Source organism: Triticum aestivum, chromosome 6A, assembly GCF_018294505.1.
Source record: "Triticum aestivum cultivar Chinese Spring chromosome 6A, IWGSC CS RefSeq v2.1, whole genome shotgun sequence".
NCBI classification, from domain to species: Eukaryota; Viridiplantae; Streptophyta; class Magnoliopsida; order Poales; family Poaceae; genus Triticum; species Triticum aestivum.
In genome coordinates, this window is record NC_057809.1 from 486,911,999 (window position 1) to 486,929,256 (window position 17,258).

The 17,258-nt window shown below is 47.4% G+C and overlaps 2 protein-coding genes across 8 annotated transcripts; one reads left to right on the forward strand and one right to left on the reverse strand.

Annotated features, from left to right (window-relative positions):
* The first annotated feature begins 2,842 nt into the window (after positions 1-2,842).
* LOC123128023 (PH, RCC1 and FYVE domains-containing protein 1) lies at positions 2,843-8,290 on the forward strand. The gene is made up of 8 exons (XM_044547922.1): positions 2,843-3,328; positions 3,727-3,813; positions 4,594-4,683; positions 4,767-4,853; positions 4,950-5,144; positions 5,688-7,727; positions 7,942-8,088; positions 8,174-8,290. The coding sequence occupies exons 1-8, from the start codon at positions 3,278-3,280 to the stop codon at positions 8,216-8,218; spliced, it is 2,742 nt and encodes a 913-aa protein (XP_044403857.1). The 5' UTR covers positions 2,843-3,277; the 3' UTR covers positions 8,219-8,290.
* Positions 4,035-13,059, reverse strand: LOC123128024 (protein REVEILLE 7-like). 7 transcript variants are annotated; one of them, XR_006462893.1, is made up of 10 exons: positions 12,851-13,059; positions 12,653-12,751; positions 12,453-12,564; positions 12,300-12,361; positions 11,818-12,192; positions 10,250-10,913; positions 9,348-9,552; positions 5,897-6,082; positions 5,698-5,823; positions 4,038-4,360 (listed from the first exon to the last, which is right to left on the reverse strand). XR_006462893.1 is itself a non-coding variant. In XM_044547923.1 (7 exons), exons 1-7 carry the CDS (start codon positions 12,863-12,865, stop codon positions 9,547-9,549), a joined length of 1,401 nt encoding a protein of 466 aa, XP_044403858.1. In that variant the 5' UTR covers positions 12,866-13,059; the 3' UTR covers positions 9,515-9,546. The 7 variants fall into 7 exon arrangements, 2 of the variants coding, with proteins under 2 accessions (XP_044403858.1, XP_044403859.1); XR_006462892.1 differs by having other exon boundaries at positions 4,038-4,363; XR_006462897.1 differs by lacking the exons at positions 5,698-5,823; positions 5,897-6,082 and having other exon boundaries at positions 4,035-4,360; positions 10,099-10,913; positions 12,851-13,054.
* Positions 13,060-17,258: the final 4,199 nt, after the last annotated feature.

Here is a 17,258-nt window from a genome sequence, read left to right on the forward strand (position 1 = left end):
CGCCGAGTTCCAGCAGGAGGAGGAGCAGGTCGCGGCCATTCGTGCGAGTCTGATCTATGTCGGCTCTCACATGGTCCAGATCATGCGCACAATGCGGGGGACAACGCTTTCTCCTTCTCCTACTGGCACGTCGTCAACCTGTGGCTAGAAAAGCTGTCTTTGGAGCTCTAGAACAGGCGTGGAGTCGCGACCTCTGTCGCCGGCTTCGCGAGCATCCTACGGGTGGAGCATGCTTGTTTGCATGGCTATGAGTTCTCCAGCATCTTCGTTCTCATCAAGGTGGAAGTGCTGCAGCATATCCCCCCACCACGCCTCGACTCATTTTACGTATCGTGCGCGCGGTAGCGATGGCCACTGTTCATCGAGAGGCAACCCAACACCAGTTGGCTACGTCCCGCATGGGGCTCGGTCGGCTGCAGTAAGTAGGAGCACGATCGATCGCTTGGGTTCAGTTAGCAGCAACCATGAAGGAATCACTCGGGTTCAGTTAACAGCCAAGGGATCGATCGCTCGGGTTCAGTAACGTAGCTAGTGCAATCGTTTAGGTTCAGTAAGCGAATCCCTCACTCGGGTTCAGTTAGCCAATGCCTCGCACACACGCACGTACGAGAGAAATGCGCAAACCACAGTGCATCACTCGGCCCCGACCACCCACCGTAACCGGGAACTCCCTGAAATTTTCCTTGCCCTCGTTTCTACCACATTTTTTTCCATCATGGACGCCCAAAGAATGTAAATGCACATGCGTCTCCGGCCCGCCCAGGATGAAAAGCCCAATTTATGTCATGTTTTTTTGTCATGGAAGTAGGAATCCACCACATCTATGATGATACGTGTTTTTGTCACAGTAATCATCATAGAAGTGTCATAATTGTGACATAAAAAGTTTTCGTTCAGGCCATAATGTCACGGATGTGTCCAAATTGCGCTCAGCTTGGCGGCGCATTGCCTTATCCATAGTGTGCTCGTCGGTCAAAGAATAGTCGTCAACGAAGACGAGGTAACGGCTACTACATTGAAAGGGAGTGGACATCCCTTCAGACAGAGCCATCGGTGCCTCTGAACGGACCGTAGGTGAAGTAGGAGCAACAACGGGTTCGATAGAAGTTGAAGGTGAGGTTGACACAGTAGGTGGAACACCTGGTGCCGGTGGAGTGGCACTAGGTGATAGCGACGAAGACCACAACTTAGCTTGTGTAGGCCCACCAAACAAAGTGCAGTGGTGCACCACAACAAAGGCGGGGGATGAATCAGCCCGTCCATGCTCCGGCAAACCCAATTCTACATAGGAATATAAATTCATTCATACTAACCAAGCGATTCTAGAAAGAAAAAATTCCTACATAAGTCTTGCAAAATTCCTGTAAACCAAAGGAATCACTATACTTTTGGAATTTCCAACTCAATTTTTATTTGGAATTTTCAGGTGTTTGAACTTACGTGTAAAAAGTCCACCGTAGAAAATCCTGGAGATGCACACGGGCAAGAAGCGCCAGCAGCAACATCACTGCACAGTGCGCACTGCAAAATCATAAATGCTCAATGAAGAGGAATGTCGTGCATAAAGGCACCACTACTCCGGTAGCGTACGCACAGTAACCACGTAGAGCTATCCTGTCACACATACGTACTCAGTTATTAGGGATACATACACGCACGGCGCCAGAGTAGGCAGTACTCGCTGCTGCTGTTCGCTCGTTGCAGCAACGCCGTTCTCACGCACGGGCAGCGAAGCGTCCAAGGCGACATCACCCATCTGCGGACGAGAGAGAGATAGAAACCAGCCGCGTAGCCGCTGTGCGCTGACTCGGACGGGGGCAGCGCCTGCCTACGCTGCGTGGTCCTCTCCACATGTGCGGGGACACGCACGATCATCCTACACAGGGCTCCGTTTCATCCTACACAGGGCTTCGTAGAGGGTGGCCAAACTGTGGCCTTTGTCAGCTATGCAAGAGGGTTCCAGAAACTGCGTTGATATTCAAATGTCGCTTCACTGTAAGGGTTTGAGACTTGATCTATGATTGGTTGGGGTGGCAATCAACGACATCTTCTTGGCACGACTTGCACACAGTGAAACAATGGTGGAAATCGGGCGAGGGACAACCGGGATACTCGAGAAAGGCGGTAAACTCATTACAAGTGCTCATATACTGGGAGATCTGGAACGAAAGAAATGCTCGTGTCTTTCACAACAAGGCATCGCTGCCCACCAGTGTGGCGGCGAAGATTAGAGAAGAGGCTAAAACTTTGGTAGTGGCCGGGGCTACGTTCCTGGGTAACATTTTACCGGAGAGTGGTTCCCTTTTCGGACCTTTGTTGTCCTGAAATATTTTACAAAATACATTGTTCTTGTCCTTATTTAATGAGATGAGGCAGAACTTTTGCCTTCGTTTTAAAAAAATAATCCAACACAGGGCTGACGATGCCTTCGCGTTTGCGGGGATGCTGAAGAGGGGTGATCAGAAAAACGAAAATCAGGCGCCAGATTCTGCGCTAATCCATGGCAGTGGTGCGCCGTCGGATGCCGGCACGGACCGGGCTTTTCGGGCCTTGTAGTAGGCAATCGTGACAGATCCTGAGATTTGACAGGAAACGGATCCAAGATTACGAAGCAGGCTACCGCGGGCTACAGCCACAGATGTGCCTCGCGCAGAAGGAGAAAACAGCAACAGATGTAGGCATGTAGTACTACAGAAACAAACAGCCTCTTCCTCTCAGAGTCTCCCTCTCTCCTCGCACGCCAACAGATGGAGAAAGCTAAAGGCCAGCCCTGCCCTGCTGCCCATACGGCCGCATGGTAAATGGAGTGCTACTAAACTACAAGCAAACAGATTCGACATTGTAGCAATAAGTAGGTAGCAGGGCGTGCTGCAACCAACAGAGAGAAACGAATGAATAAGATTTTTACCTCTGCAACCGTGTCTGCGTGTGTCGAGCAAAGCGAAGCAAAGCACACCAGGCAGGCAGGCAGGCAGGCAGGCTCGGGTCTCTTCCCCGTCCGTCATCTTTAAACACACGCGGTTAACAATCGCCACTGTTTCCTTTTTCCGGGTCCCGGAGCTGCCTCCGCTCACGGCGCCTCAGCCCGCCTTCTTCCTTCGCTTCCTCCCTCCCTCCCTCCGTCCCCAAGCTCTGCCCCCTCTTCTTTCTCGCTTGCTTTCTGTCGCTCCACCGCCATCTTTCGCTTTCTCCCGCTGTTGACCAAAGGAGGCCCGAGCCTAGCCCCAGGGTGCTGCCAGTGCCAAGGTTTCTTTTCCCCGATCTTTATCCCGCGGCAATGGCGGGGGAGCTCGAGGGGAGGAGCTCCGGAACCAGAGGAGCCGAGCAGGTGCGTACGTTGCAGCAAGCAACAAGTGTTGTTCATCTTGCATCCTCTTCTGATTATCTGCAAGCCCCAGACCTTCTCAAGTGATTCTTCTTTGGCCACTCGTAATTCACCGCGTCCCTGTTGGCATAGACGGATCTGTTCTTCTTCTTTTTCTTGCTGCTGTTTTTGGCGAGCATTTTCACCACAGCCATCTGCATTTTCTTGGAAGAAAGAACACAGTGATCCGTTTCAGTCTCATCATATTTCAAAGCTCGGAACAGCTTGGGTTGTTCATTTCACAGTTTTCTTGCCTGGATCTTTTTGTGTTCACTTGTACCTACAAGAAGTAGCAATGCTGCAGAGGACACATGCCATGAGTTTCCGCTTACATGGTTTAATTTCTCACTTCTTTTCTTCAGGCCATTGTTGCTGTCAAGAAAGGCGCCCATCTACTCAAGTGCGGGAAGAGAGGGAAGCCCAGGTTCTGCCCGTTCAGGCTATCATGTGTGAGTAGCCTCTTTGGCACTACAGAATACTATACTACAAGATCAGAAAATTACACGTTCTTTCACTACCTTCATACAATCACCACTAGAAACCTGTATAATTCCCTCAAAATGAAAATAATATAGATTTGTAGTAGTGAGTAGTAACACTGAGGTGCGGTGCTACAGATTTCTGATGGCTGGACGTATGGGAAATTTGGTCAATCATGTAAAACTCAACGGTGCAAAACATTTTTACACAATGCGCTAGAGAACAAGTTTATTTACTTTTGAACTTTTTCTACAAACAGAAATTTCTCGCAATATTTTTTATTAATAATTGAAAGTCAAGTATCAAACCGATACGGAAATAAGCCCACGTGAAACTCATATATACCAAGGTAAATTACCGACAGTCAAGAAGTTGCTTTCGACTTCAAGTTCTTCACCATATCATCCCACCTCAGCAATGATCAACACCATTTAGTAACTTCTTCTGATTTACCCACCTGTCTCCATCAGTCCATATGGTCCCCGCCTTCTTATCATGCTCCTTCACGCCTTGTTACTGCTGACAAACAAACCACATGTAAATATCTTACAGTACATAATATATTTACAACCGCGCTATGAATAGATAACTCCAAATGTAGCTTTCAGAATTGGTCATGCATTCTCTGTTTTCATACCAAGAATGCATTTTATAATTGTACTGAAACCTGTAACTGTAAACAGTTCAGGTATAGAAAAAATAAAAGGCCTGTCACAATAGCCCAGCATAACTTTGTTTTCGGTTTGCAGGACGAAAAACTGCTAATATGGTACTCCAAAGAGAGGGAAAAAAGTCTGAGCTTGAGTTCTGTGTCAAGTGTGGTTCTCGGACAGAAAACGGTATCTGGTTTTCTTCCCTAAACACTTTTTATTGATTTAAGTATAAGAAGACATACATATTCTTAGAATGTCTGTATTTGCAGACAAACCTTTTGCGTTTGCATTGGCCAGAAAAGGAACATCACTCCTTGTCAGTCATATACAAGAATGGTGAATGCTCACTGGACTTGGTATTTCCTACTAGGCCTGGAATTCTTGAGTTTAGAATCTCTTTGCTCCTCGTATCACCGCCTTTTCTAACATCTATTTACAATCATGTCTTCCAGATCTGCAAAGACAAGGACCAAGCTGACTGCTGGCATCTAGGCCTAACAGCCTTGGTATCTGCTCTATATAGTCCTCTTCTTTTGGTTGATTCAACAAGCAGCCGTCGGATAAACAGTTGCGCAAATAGCCCTCCTAGCTATATTCAGCAAAGGAATAGGCTATTTTCAGTGCATGACACAAGAAAGTTCAGCCAGGTTAGATTTGGAACCTATGCATGTCATGATTTCTATGTGATGTGAGAACATGATTACTTTGTTCAAGTATGAGTTCACCATGACCTGTGACCTTTCCTAGATTACGCTAAGTAAAACTTTTGGTTTTCTGTTAAAATCAGGGACAACCCACTGCTCGGCTCAGGAAATTGCGAAATTAATAACCAACATGTTGAGCAGTGTTACAATTCTGGCCATTTTGATAAATTATCCTTTCCAAATATATAAATAATAATACAATTATTAGGTAACACCCAAACTAATGTAATGTCAAGTGGGTAATGATACACTTTGTGGAGCTGCATATTTTTCATAACTACTCCCTCTGTAAAGTAATATAGGACTTTTTAGATCACTAGTAATCTAAAAAGTCTTATATTACTTTACAGATGCAGTACTAAATAAGGTGATATCACTGATAACTTATGAAAGACTGTAAATTGCCATTTCTTAGCCACTAGTAATTTCAAATTGTTAAATTCAACTGATAACTTATGGAAGTATCTAACTAATTTATTTATGAAGGTACACTCACTGTATGGCAGTCCTAGATTGATACAGAACAAAGTATCGAAGAGCAGTCTGGATTGCCCAGAAGCATTCGTCTCTCCAAGGGAGAGAACGTGGTCAGATGTAGATTTCTACTTGGAAAGAATTACTCCTGAAATGGTAAACAGAGTTAAAAACAGTTTCATGGATATTCCAGTGGCTGCAAAAATTCAGGAGGGAATTACCCAAATGCCTAAACTGAAAGCTTCTGAAGGATCCCACATGGCATGTGGAATAGATTCTCTGAAGGACATCTTTGCCTGGGGAGAAATTCCAGGCAGTGTGTTGGAGAATGGAGATGCACCAAAAGATAATGTTTCACTTCCAAGGTTATTGAAGCCAACCCAGATTCTGGACGTGCAGAACGTCGCCTGTGGGGAGAAACATGCAGCAATAGTTACTAAGCAAGGGGAGGTCTTCTCTTGGGGAAAGGAGAGTGGTGGGATATTGGGACACAAAATGAGTGTCAGTGTCTCCGAACCTACGATTATCGAATCTCTTACCTCTATCCCTATGAAGGCTATTGCATTTGGGGCAAAGCACACCTGTGCACTTGCAATTTCAGGAGAACTTTATGAGTGGGGTGAAGGGACTCACAGCTTGGGTCTGTGGGATGATCAGTGTCAAAGAAGCCAATGGTTCCCACACAAACTGTTTGATCCTTTGGATGGCGTATCGGTTCTGAAGATCGCATGTGGCCAATGGCACACGGCTATCATATCCTCCTCTGGTCAACTGTTCACATATGGCGATGGAACATTTGGTGTTCTTGGACATGGCAACACGATGAGCGTGGCTCGGCCCAAAGAAGTAGAGTCTCTGAAAGGGTTAAGAACCAAGGCTGTGGCATGTGGGCCATGGCACACAGCTGCCATTGTGGAAATATTAGGTACTGTCAAGAGCAATGCTCCTAGTGGGAAGCTGTTCACTTGGGGTGATGCAGATAAAGGAAAGCTGGGTCATGCTGACCAAAAATCCAAGCTTGTACCGACTTGTGTCGAGCCACTCACTGATTCTGATTTTGCTCAGGTATCCTGTGCTAAGGCACTGACAGTCGCGCTTACAATAACAGGTGTTGTTTTCACCATTGGAAGCATGGAACACGGACAATTAGGCAACCGCCGATTGAGTGACACATCTATTTGTTCGGTTGAAGGGCCTCTTAAGACTGAGTTTGTCAGAGATATATCGTCAGGCTCTTCCCATGTCGCAGTTTTGACAATGAATGGAAAGGTGTATACCTGGGGCAAAGGCACAGAAGGTCAACTTGGTTTAGGTGACTATACTGACAGGAGCTCCCCAACTCTAGTGGAGTCCTTGGAAGATAAGCAAGTAGACAGTATAGCCTGCGGTTCCAATTTCACTATTGCGGTTTGTTTACATAGGTCTATCTCAGGCAAGGATCAATCTGTATGCAGCAGTTGTCAGTTGTCTTTTACCTTCACAAGGAAGAAGCACAACTGCTACAACTGTGGTTCCATGTTCTGCAATTCCTGCAGCAGTAACAAGGTTTCAAGGGCAGCTCTTGGACCAGATAGGAGCAAAAGATACCGTGTTTGCGATGTGTGTTTCACTCAACTGCAGAAGATTGAAGGACATGGCACACTAAGTTCACAATCAGCGATCCAAAAGGAGGAGGCATTTCCAACAGAAATAAGACCATATACACCGAAGTTATCACGCATATTCAAGGAAGCAAATTCTATCATGGAAAAAATGACAACGGCACAGGGTTCCAATCAGAGAAATCAGGACTTAGCTGCACCGGTTCAACTGAAAACACGGAGATGGGGGCAAGTAGAGTGCCCCAGTCAATTTAAATGTGCACGAAACAACATTCCATGCTGTTCCATACCAAATAAACAGACAGTCGACGTTTCGCTTACACAGAGAATGCCTGAACCAGTACCCCCAAAAGGTACCGGCTCTATGCCAGAAGCAGCTACTAATTTGAAAGCAGAATTAGATTCGACAGAGAATATATTACTAGGAGAAGTAAAACAGCTTCAAGCACAGGTAATTCATAGAGTATAACATTGTTTGCAATGTCAGATTTTTTTTTGTCCTCCTTTTAAATGATACTCCCTCCGTCCCATAATATAGGACGTTTTTTGACACTAGTGTAGTGTCAAAAAACGTCTTACATTATATTTTCACTAACTATTGACTTATTTTTATTTAAAAATGTAAAGCATTGATCTTAATAATTATGTTGTTCTCATCTAAGCAGGTGACCACCCTAGCAGAACAATGCCGGCGTAGGAGCCTGAAGGTTCAAATGTACAAACGAAAAGTCGAGGAAACCTGGCTGATTATCCTGAATGAAGCAGCAAATTGCAAAGCTGCAAAAGAAATTATAAAGGTTTTAACCAATCAGGTATAACTTTGACCTATGTCAATTCCCTACCTATTCAGAAACTGAGTATTTATATAAAATAAGTTGTCTGGCGCAAATTGTGCAGAGGAATACTTTATCAAAGAAGATTGATTTAGCTGATGGGCAATAATACAACTCCATAACTATACCTAGCCGCATCAACGATGGACAACCAGTAAAAGCAGAATTACCAGACCCACCAGACAAAAACCCTGTCACCGGCAAATTTCAACAGCTGAGCAGCATCAGGGATCACCATCAGCAAGTGGACAGGGAACGTATACAGTCTTCAAGCGCAGCTGTGGCGAAAGGCTCAGTCACGCATAGAAATGGCAGAAGAGCACCCACTAACAGCAATACCTATGCCGGGGAAAATGATGCCACCATTCCTCCTGTTGATCCCAATGGCACGATCGAGCAAATCGAGCGCGGGGTGTATGTGACCGTTGTCACATCCCCCGGTGGAAACAAAGGCGTCAAGCGCATCCGGTTCAGGTAACTCCAAAAAGGCCTTTGATACACACACATTCCCTAGATAATTTACTTGTGTGATAATATGCTTTTTCAACAATCCTACAGTCGGAAGCATTTTGGCGAGAAGGAAGCACAAAAATGGTGGGAAGCAAATGAGAGCAAGGTGTTTGCAAAGTACAGCAGCACGGAACAGATGAGAGAGTAACCAGCTGTAACAGCCGACTGACATTGTAAATGGCAATGGATTCCAAATACTCCCTCCGTTCACAAATAAAGATGTTCTACCCTTTTTGTGAATCGGATGTATATAGACACGTTTTAGTGTGTTTGTTCACTCATTTCAGTCCATATGTAGTCCATAATGAAATATCCAAACCATGTTTTGCAAACCGAGGGGGTAGTAAATACACTGAAAGATGGTACTGTTCAGTAATGACAATACCTAGTGTCAAAAAACGTCTTACATTATGGGACGGAGGAAAGTACTCCCTCCGTTCCAAATTACTCGTCGCAGAAATGGTTGTATCTAGAACTAAAATACATCTAGATACATCCATACCTGCGACAAGTAATTCGGAACGGAGGGAGTAGGTAAGTAGGAGTAGATCCCCATGGTTAACCCCTATATGATGTACAGAGGGTAGGTCTGAGTTGAGTTGGATTATGGTTGTGATGCCTCCTCTTGAGTGATCCAATCATTCGGAACTTGGATGTAAGTTTGTAGTGTGGATTCATGGGCGTTGCCTTCCTGATCTGAGTCACATAGTGGGAGAGCAAAGACGTACCGGAACGGCTGGTTTTGAAGCTCCCCGTCTGCTAGCACAGGTAGAAATGGCGACTTTGGCATGGCAAGGGTTCTCACTGAAGGTGTCCAGGCGCCTCCCAGTGACCCGCCTCAGTTGTCCTCCTCCCCGCTTCGGCAGCGCTCCGCAGCTACGCCTCCTCTCCGTTGCGTACCGCACCTGAGCCGCTGCTGCCGCCGCGCTAGCCCTGTTGGTGCCGCCCCAACAACATTGTGCATAAGGCAGTACAAGTTTCCAGGCAAAAATAATAATGTTCTACAAGACGAAAACAAGTAGTTTGTCATAACTGGCAAGCTGATTGCTGTAGAAATACCTTGCAATTTATCTAAAAACATTTCCTGGAATTTATCTAAAAACATTTCCTGGAAAGAAGATGAATGCGCAGACCCAATTCCAGGTATATTATGTTATACTTTAGATATACAGAGCATTCGACGTTTTTGTTCGTCTTCTGCCCATCATATGTTTTACAGAATGCAGACTACAGAGTGATACAAGCCTGCCTAGCTTACAACATGCAGTTAAGACTACGACAACCCTCTCTCAGGCCCAGGTTGATACAGACAACAACACTGAACTCTGAGCCTCCCGATTTGGGGGAAAACTGCAGACACTCTGTAGAGAACAAAAACATGGATACTACTACAGATTCCGACTATATATATTCACGAGCAAGAACCGGAATTGCTCAATCTAATGCGGCTTCAAGCTGCTTCGGAGAAGTGCAACATACCGACAGGCAAAACCAGCAGGATGGGTAGTCACTTCTTCCCACTGCAGATCACACGACCAGCTCAAGAGTCTAGAGCAAAACTAGCAAACATCTAAACTGTGAAGAGCGTGTCGAATCTTCGGCTGTCACAAGCACAGCCTGGTCAACTCACCGTTGGTCTCCTCTCTGGGTGCCTCCGACCGCAGCGATTCGCTCTCGGCCGCGCATCTCTTGTATGACATGAAACCTCTTTGCAGGCTGACCGAAACAGAGCTCTCGCACTTTGTTAACCGCGGCACAAGCGTTTTGTCGCTCTCGCTGCTGTTTCCTCTCCCTCGGGAGTCGGCAGCATCTGAATTATGCGCAGCTGATCCGGGGCCAGTGTTTGATCCTGTCCAGGATCCTTCCCTCTGCATGAACTTGTGGTCTGCGGTCTCTGAGCGATGGCGCTGGTGCTGGTGCTGATTTGGAGCCACGGCTTGCTGGTAGAACGTTGCACCAGGCAGGGTGCCGAACCATGGCACCGCAGATTGTGTGGCGAAACCATCCGGTTGAGGAACAAAATACACAAACTGCTGCATGCTGCTCGGCCATGGACTCCATGAGCTTCCTTCTGTGGCACCGCCAGAAGGTAGGTTTCTGCTTCCTTGTGTGGTTGTATCGTCTGAAGCTTCAGTTCCGACGTCCCCACCATTCTGCGGGTTGCCGGTGCTGGTATTCGGCTTCTGGAATGAATCATTCACCACGACTTTCTTGCCGAATAGCTTAAGGACCGATGTCGCTGATCCTGTACATGACCCCTCTTTGACATCACCATTTGCAGTGAACTCTGAAGCCTGAAATTGGCATTTCAGAAATGCGTTAGAATTGAAAGGTACCGGACGTGTTAAAGCAGATCGTGTTAGGCAAATTTCACTGGGAGAATATCTAAAGTTTGCTTTCTTCGCAAAGTGATGTCAGTATTACTTGTTTAGGTCTCTGGTGTGTAGCCTTTATTCTCTTATTAAACCACTCATCCTTGTATTGCTGTATGAGGACCTGAGTGAAGCCAAACTCAGCTTGAAATTGGACTCTTTCTTCATAACTAATCTGATCCGTATTTTTTTAATGAGAGCATCCATGCAACTGCAATTTTCTTAGATTCGGTTAATTTCCACCACCTTTAGGGCCTCTTTGATTCAAAGGATTTTCATAGGATTTTTGAAGGATAAGAATCCTTCGGAATTTTTCCTGCGTTGATCGTTTGATTCGCAGGATTGAATCCCATAGGATTTCTTCCTATGGATTCATTTGAACTACATTTCATAGGAATTGTAGCATCCACTCCAACCTCTTGGAAGAAATCCTTTATTTTTCATGTGATACGATCAAATAAACTCAAATCCTATAGGAATCCAATGGACATGTCATTTCAATCCTACGTTTTTCCTATTCTTGTGTTTTTGTAATCCCGCGAATCAAAGAGGCCCTTAGATATAGAGAGTATGGCCAATCATTTTAATCTCAAGGCAAACTGAAGTCTAAGATGATTGACTGAAATTTAAGGAATTCCAGGCGAGAGCGCATTAGCAATTACATACTTGTTTTATATTGCAATTGGATATTGGATGGCTCATGTTTTTGCCATATAAAATACTCCCTCCGTTCCAAAATAGATGATCCAACTTTGTACTAACCTTAGTACAAAGTTGGGTCATCTATTTTGGAACGGAGGGAGTACTTCGTAAATAAACACGGTACCTTAGTATTTGGCGAGAGGCAGCCGTCCCCTCTGTCCACCGACGAGCCGTAGAGGGAGCCGGCGGCCGACGGAACCGGCGACCTGCTGCCGCTGGAGTTATTGGAGAAGCGGCCACCCGAGGCCTCGACCCGCGACGCGGTGAGCACCGACGTCGGCGACCCTTCCTCCTGCTCGCCCATCCGCACGGGAGGCCTCTCCAGATGCGTGAGCCCCGGGCCGTGCTTCCCGCCGGCCGCCGCGCCGTCGTCCGCTTTGCGCGGGTACGGGTGCGTCGGCTTCCTCTTGGGCCGCGGCGGGGGGATCTGGATCGCCGCCGTCGCCGTCGCGGCCGCGGCGCCCGAGCCGCTGCTGCTCCCGGACGACTCTCTGGTGACCTGCAGAGCGCGAGGCGAATCCGGCGTCAGGAAAACCCGTGGCTGATAAACAAATCATGGCCGAGGGATGAGCGAGTTGGTTAGATGGTGAGGGGAGGCGGCCCGACCTTAGAGAAGAACTTCTGCGCGTGGCTCCGGATTTGCACCGCCGTCTTGGTGCCTATGTGCTCTGCGAGAGCGCGCACGGAGAAAGGGTGAGCGCGGCGAACCGAGCGTGCGAAATCGGTTGCCTTGTACTACCACGGGCGCGCGATCGTTACCTTGTATGCGGCGCCAGGCGCGGCCGTGCAGCTGCAGGGCCTCCAGGAAGCGCTTGTGCTCTTCCTCGGTCCACTTCTCCCGCTGCTTCGTGATGGTGTACGGCTTGCGCGCCTGCTCGGGCCACAAATTCATTCGATTCAGGGGGGCGGTTGCAGACACAGACACAGACACGCGGGTTTTGCGCAGGAAACTGCGGTACCTTTGGCACGTGGTCATCCCCTGATAAATCCATGTCGTGGGAACTCGGACGACTCCCGCGATGATCCCCGGTGCTTTCGTCGGTTGCCATGGCGTTCTCCTGCAAGCAAGCACGGACCACGGAGGAGAAGAAGCATAAGCATCCATAATCTGCACCATTTTAACTCGATCGCACCCGGAAGAAGTGTGGATGAATTACCTGCGTACAGGCCATCTCCTGCCAGCGAGAACAAGATAATCACAGTACCCAACGTCGCCACACCAAAAGCCAAGGCCAAGACCAAGACGAGGTGCTCGTTGTCGATGAAGCGCGAGGAGGGAGGCACGGGCAGGAGGGAGAGAAGAGAGGCGAAGAGACTGAGACGAGTCAGGAGGGGAGGGAGAGAGGAGTCGCATAAAAGAGAGGGGTACGTATGTACGTAGGGCCCAGCGCGCTGGCGAGTGAGGGGACGGGAGAAAAAGAGCATGGAGGGGCGCGCCACGTCGGACGGGATTTTTCCATTTTCCCGGCGCCCTCCCGGAGAAAAAAAAACAAAAATATAAACCCTGCGGTTTGAGCCGCTCGTTCTTGTGGCTGTGGCTCCTCCTCCGCCTCACTCGCTGTCATGTGCCGTTTGCCACGGCGGGCGGGCGGGCAGCATCAGCGCCACCGTACAACTTGGCCTCGCACGCACGCGTGCTCTCCTCTCCGCCTGCCTGCATGCAACGCGTGCTCGCCCGCTCGCTCGCGAGGCGCGGCGTCGGCATGCACCGGAGGAAATCACAGGGCCGCCTTAACCATAGGGCTGCTCAATCCCGTCCGATCATTCGCCACATGCTGAAGCAGGCCACGGACACGCTCACTTCTCTCCTACCGCCACAAGAGGAGGGGGGGGGGGAAAAACCAGCGCTGCCGTTTTTAGACCGTCGACGGCCTCCCTGTGCTCCAGAGGAAAATTCCAAGAAAAAACCGCGGAAATATCCCAGCCACGAGATTTGTTGGGGCACATGCGCCCGTGACTGTGCGGGTGGGCGGGGTAGAAAAATCGCGAGAGGATAACGAAAAGGGAGGGCCGGGGTGATCTTTCCGTGCGCTTTATGGCACGTCAGCCGGGCCCCGCCGGCGCCGGGCCGCGGGGGCCCGACACGCGGCGCGGCTCTGGAAGCGGCAAGTGGGTCGGATAGGCGTCGCGCTCGCCTGCAAATGGGCGGCTCCTGGCCACAAGCTCTTGGGTCGGCGCTACAAAAATCGCCCGAAGTGTCCTGGCCATGTGTTTCCAGCGAGCCGCCAGTGGCCTCCTCCTGTGGCGTGAGGCCGTGAATCGTGATCCATCCGCACAGGGACGGGGACGGGGACGGGGAGTGTGCGGGACACGGCTCGGCTCTCGACGGGAGCGGAGGAAGAAGGTGGGAGAGGGGACGGGCGACGTGGCCGGATAGGGTAAAGAAATGCGTCGTGCTTCGACGCGGGTCCTGGCTCGGTCCATGTCATCAGATGTTGTTGGGTGCGCTGCAGTGTAGTGCTTTTGTTTTTCGAGAATATCATATCTATTATAAAAATTCACAGAAAGTGCAAAGCAATCAGATATAATAAAATTTTACATCGAGGACCATGGACACCCGAACGACCATTGTCACCAACAGAACGAGTCACTGCTCCCATGCTGGAGCCGGCCTAACCTTATTGATGACAACTGAAAAGTCTTCCTACACATGTCCTTAAGGACCAGCGTTCGGGAGCCACAATCGTCGCCATTCAATCCTTGAATCGGTATGAAGAATCTAACACTAAATCTCGTCGTTGCGTCGTTGCGTATGCACGACGAGAAACCTTGGGTGCGGTGCAGTGTAGTGCTAACTTTTTTTATGCGTGGGGCTGACCGCCTGGCTAACATAAGTTTAACACAAGTACACATTGCGGCTTAAACTTGGCTTCATCATTTTTTCTCCAAAGATTAGTGTTCACATGATTTAAATGATGCTTAAAGTGATAAACCCAAGAATCAAAGTCCTCATTTTCCACAATCTTAGGGGGAGGACCGGCATGATTCAAATGAGTGGAAGGAACCGGTCCACCACAAACAAGTGGTGGTTCCACATGAGCAAAGATGCCGGTGCCATTTTTAACACTAGAAGAAGGAGCCTTTTCACTACTAGCTTCCCCCTTGTCGGAGATAGCATCCGTCACCTTGTCAGTGGGATCACCCACTTTCAACTGTGCGGTGGATAGTTTAAGCCCTTCAAGGAATTTAGTAAACATGCTTTCAACCTCAGTCGTCATGGAGGTTTTCAATGTCTCCAAGGCCACATTGAACTCCTCACGAGAGACCGAGGTTCCCCCATCACCCGTAGACGAGATCGGATTCACACCGGAGTGTTCCTCCACACCGTCTACGGTATCAACCATACTCTTCGGACGGTAAAGTCCTTAACAAAGAGACGAGGCTCTGATACCAATTGAAAGGATTGATATGGTTGACTAGAGGGGGGGTGAATAGGCAACTAACAATTTTTAGCTTTTCTTTAACAATTTAAACTTTGCATCAAAGTAGGTTGTCTAGATATGCAACTAGGCGAGCAACCTATATGATGCAACAAAGATAGGAACACAAGCAAGCAAGAGATATATCACAAATAAGCTTGCACAAGTAAAGGCACGAGATAACCCATATCTGCTCAAATCATCTGTGAAGGTGAGAAAATAACAATACCTGATACGACTCCAACGTATCTATAATTTTTGATTGCTCCATGCTATATTATCTACTGTTTTGGACTATATTGGGCTTTATTTTCCACTTTTATATTATTTTTGGGACTAACCTATTAACCGGAGGCCCAGTCCAGAATTGCTGTTTTTTGCCTATTTCAGTGTTTCGGATAAACAGAATATCAAACGGAGTCCAAAATCTTCGAGAACGTGATTTTCTCACCGAACGTGATCCAGGAGACTTGGACCCTACTCTAGGGGGTCAAAGAGGAGGTCACGAGGGTGGGGGGCGCGCCCCCTGCCTCGTGGGCCCCTTGGTGCTCCACCGACGTACTCCTTCCTCCTATATATACACACGTACCCCCAAACGATCAGAACAGGAGCCAAAAACCTAATTCCACCTCCGCAACTTTCTGTATCCACGAGATCCCATCTTGGGGCCTGTTCCAGAGCTCCGTCGGAAGAGGGCCGTCATCACGGAGGGCTTCTACATCATCCTAGCCCCTTCGATGAAGTGTGAGTAGTTTACCTCAGACCTTCGGGTCCATAGTTAGTAGCTAGATGGCTTCTTCTCTCTGTTTGAATCTCAATACAAAGTTCTCCCCCTCTCTTGTGGAGATCTATTCGATGTAATCTTCTTTTTGCGATGTGTTTGTTGAGATCGATGAATTGTGGGTTTATGATCAAGTCTATCTATGAATAATATTTGAATCTTCTCTGAATTCTTTTATGTATGATTTGTTATCTTTGCAAGTCTCTTCGAATTATCCGTTTGATTTGGCCAACTAGATTGGCAGTTCTTGCCATGGGAGAAGTGCTTAGCTTTGGGTTCGATCTTGCGGTGTCCTTACCCAGTGACAGAAGGGGCAGCAAGGCACGTATTGTATCATTTCCATCGAGGATAACAAGATGGGGTTTATTTCATATTGCATGAATTTATCTCTCTACATCATGTCATCTTGCTTAAGGTGTTACTCTGTTTTTAACTTAATACTCTAGATGCATGCTGGATAGCGGTCGATGAGTGGAGTAATAGTAGTAGATGCAGAATCGTTTCGATCTACTTGTCACAGACGTGATGCCTATATACATGATCATGCCTAGATATTCTCATAACTATGCTCAATTCTATCAATTGCTCAACGGTAATTTGTTCATCCACCGTAGAATACTTATGCTCTTGAGAGAAGCCACTAGTGAAACCTATGGCCCCCGGGTCTATTCTCATCATATCAATCTCCATCACTTTAATCTTGCTTTGCTTTTTACTTTGCTTTTACTTTTTTACTTTGCATCTTTATACCAAAAATACCAAAAATATTATATCTATCAGATCTCACTCTCGTAAGTGACCGTGAAGGGATTGACAACCCCTAATTGCGTTGGTTGCGAGTAGCTATCGCTTTGTGCAGGTACGAGGGACTTGAGCATGGCCTCCTACTAGATTGATACCTTGGTTCTCAAAAACTGAGGGAAATACTTACGCTACTCTGTTGCATCATCCCTTCCTCTTCGGGGAAAACCAACGCAAGCTCAAGACGTAGCAATACCCGTCGCGAGCCTCAACATTCATTGGACACATGCATCAGTATGTATGATTTCCAACAAATCTGTTGCTCGCTCCATTGTTCCGGAGAACGGCGTTTTAGTCATCTTGCCCATGAGGCATGGTTCGCAAGTACCAAGTGATTCATGATCAAGTGATTCCAAAAGTCCATCAGAATGGAGTTTCTTCATGCGCTTTACACCAATATGACCCAAATGGCAGTGTCACAAATAAGTTGCATTATCATTATCAACTCTGCATCTTTTGGCTTCAATATTATGAATATGTGTATCACTACTATCGAGATTCAACAAAAATAGGCCAATCTTCAAGGGTGCATGACCATAAAAGATATTACTCATATAAATAGAA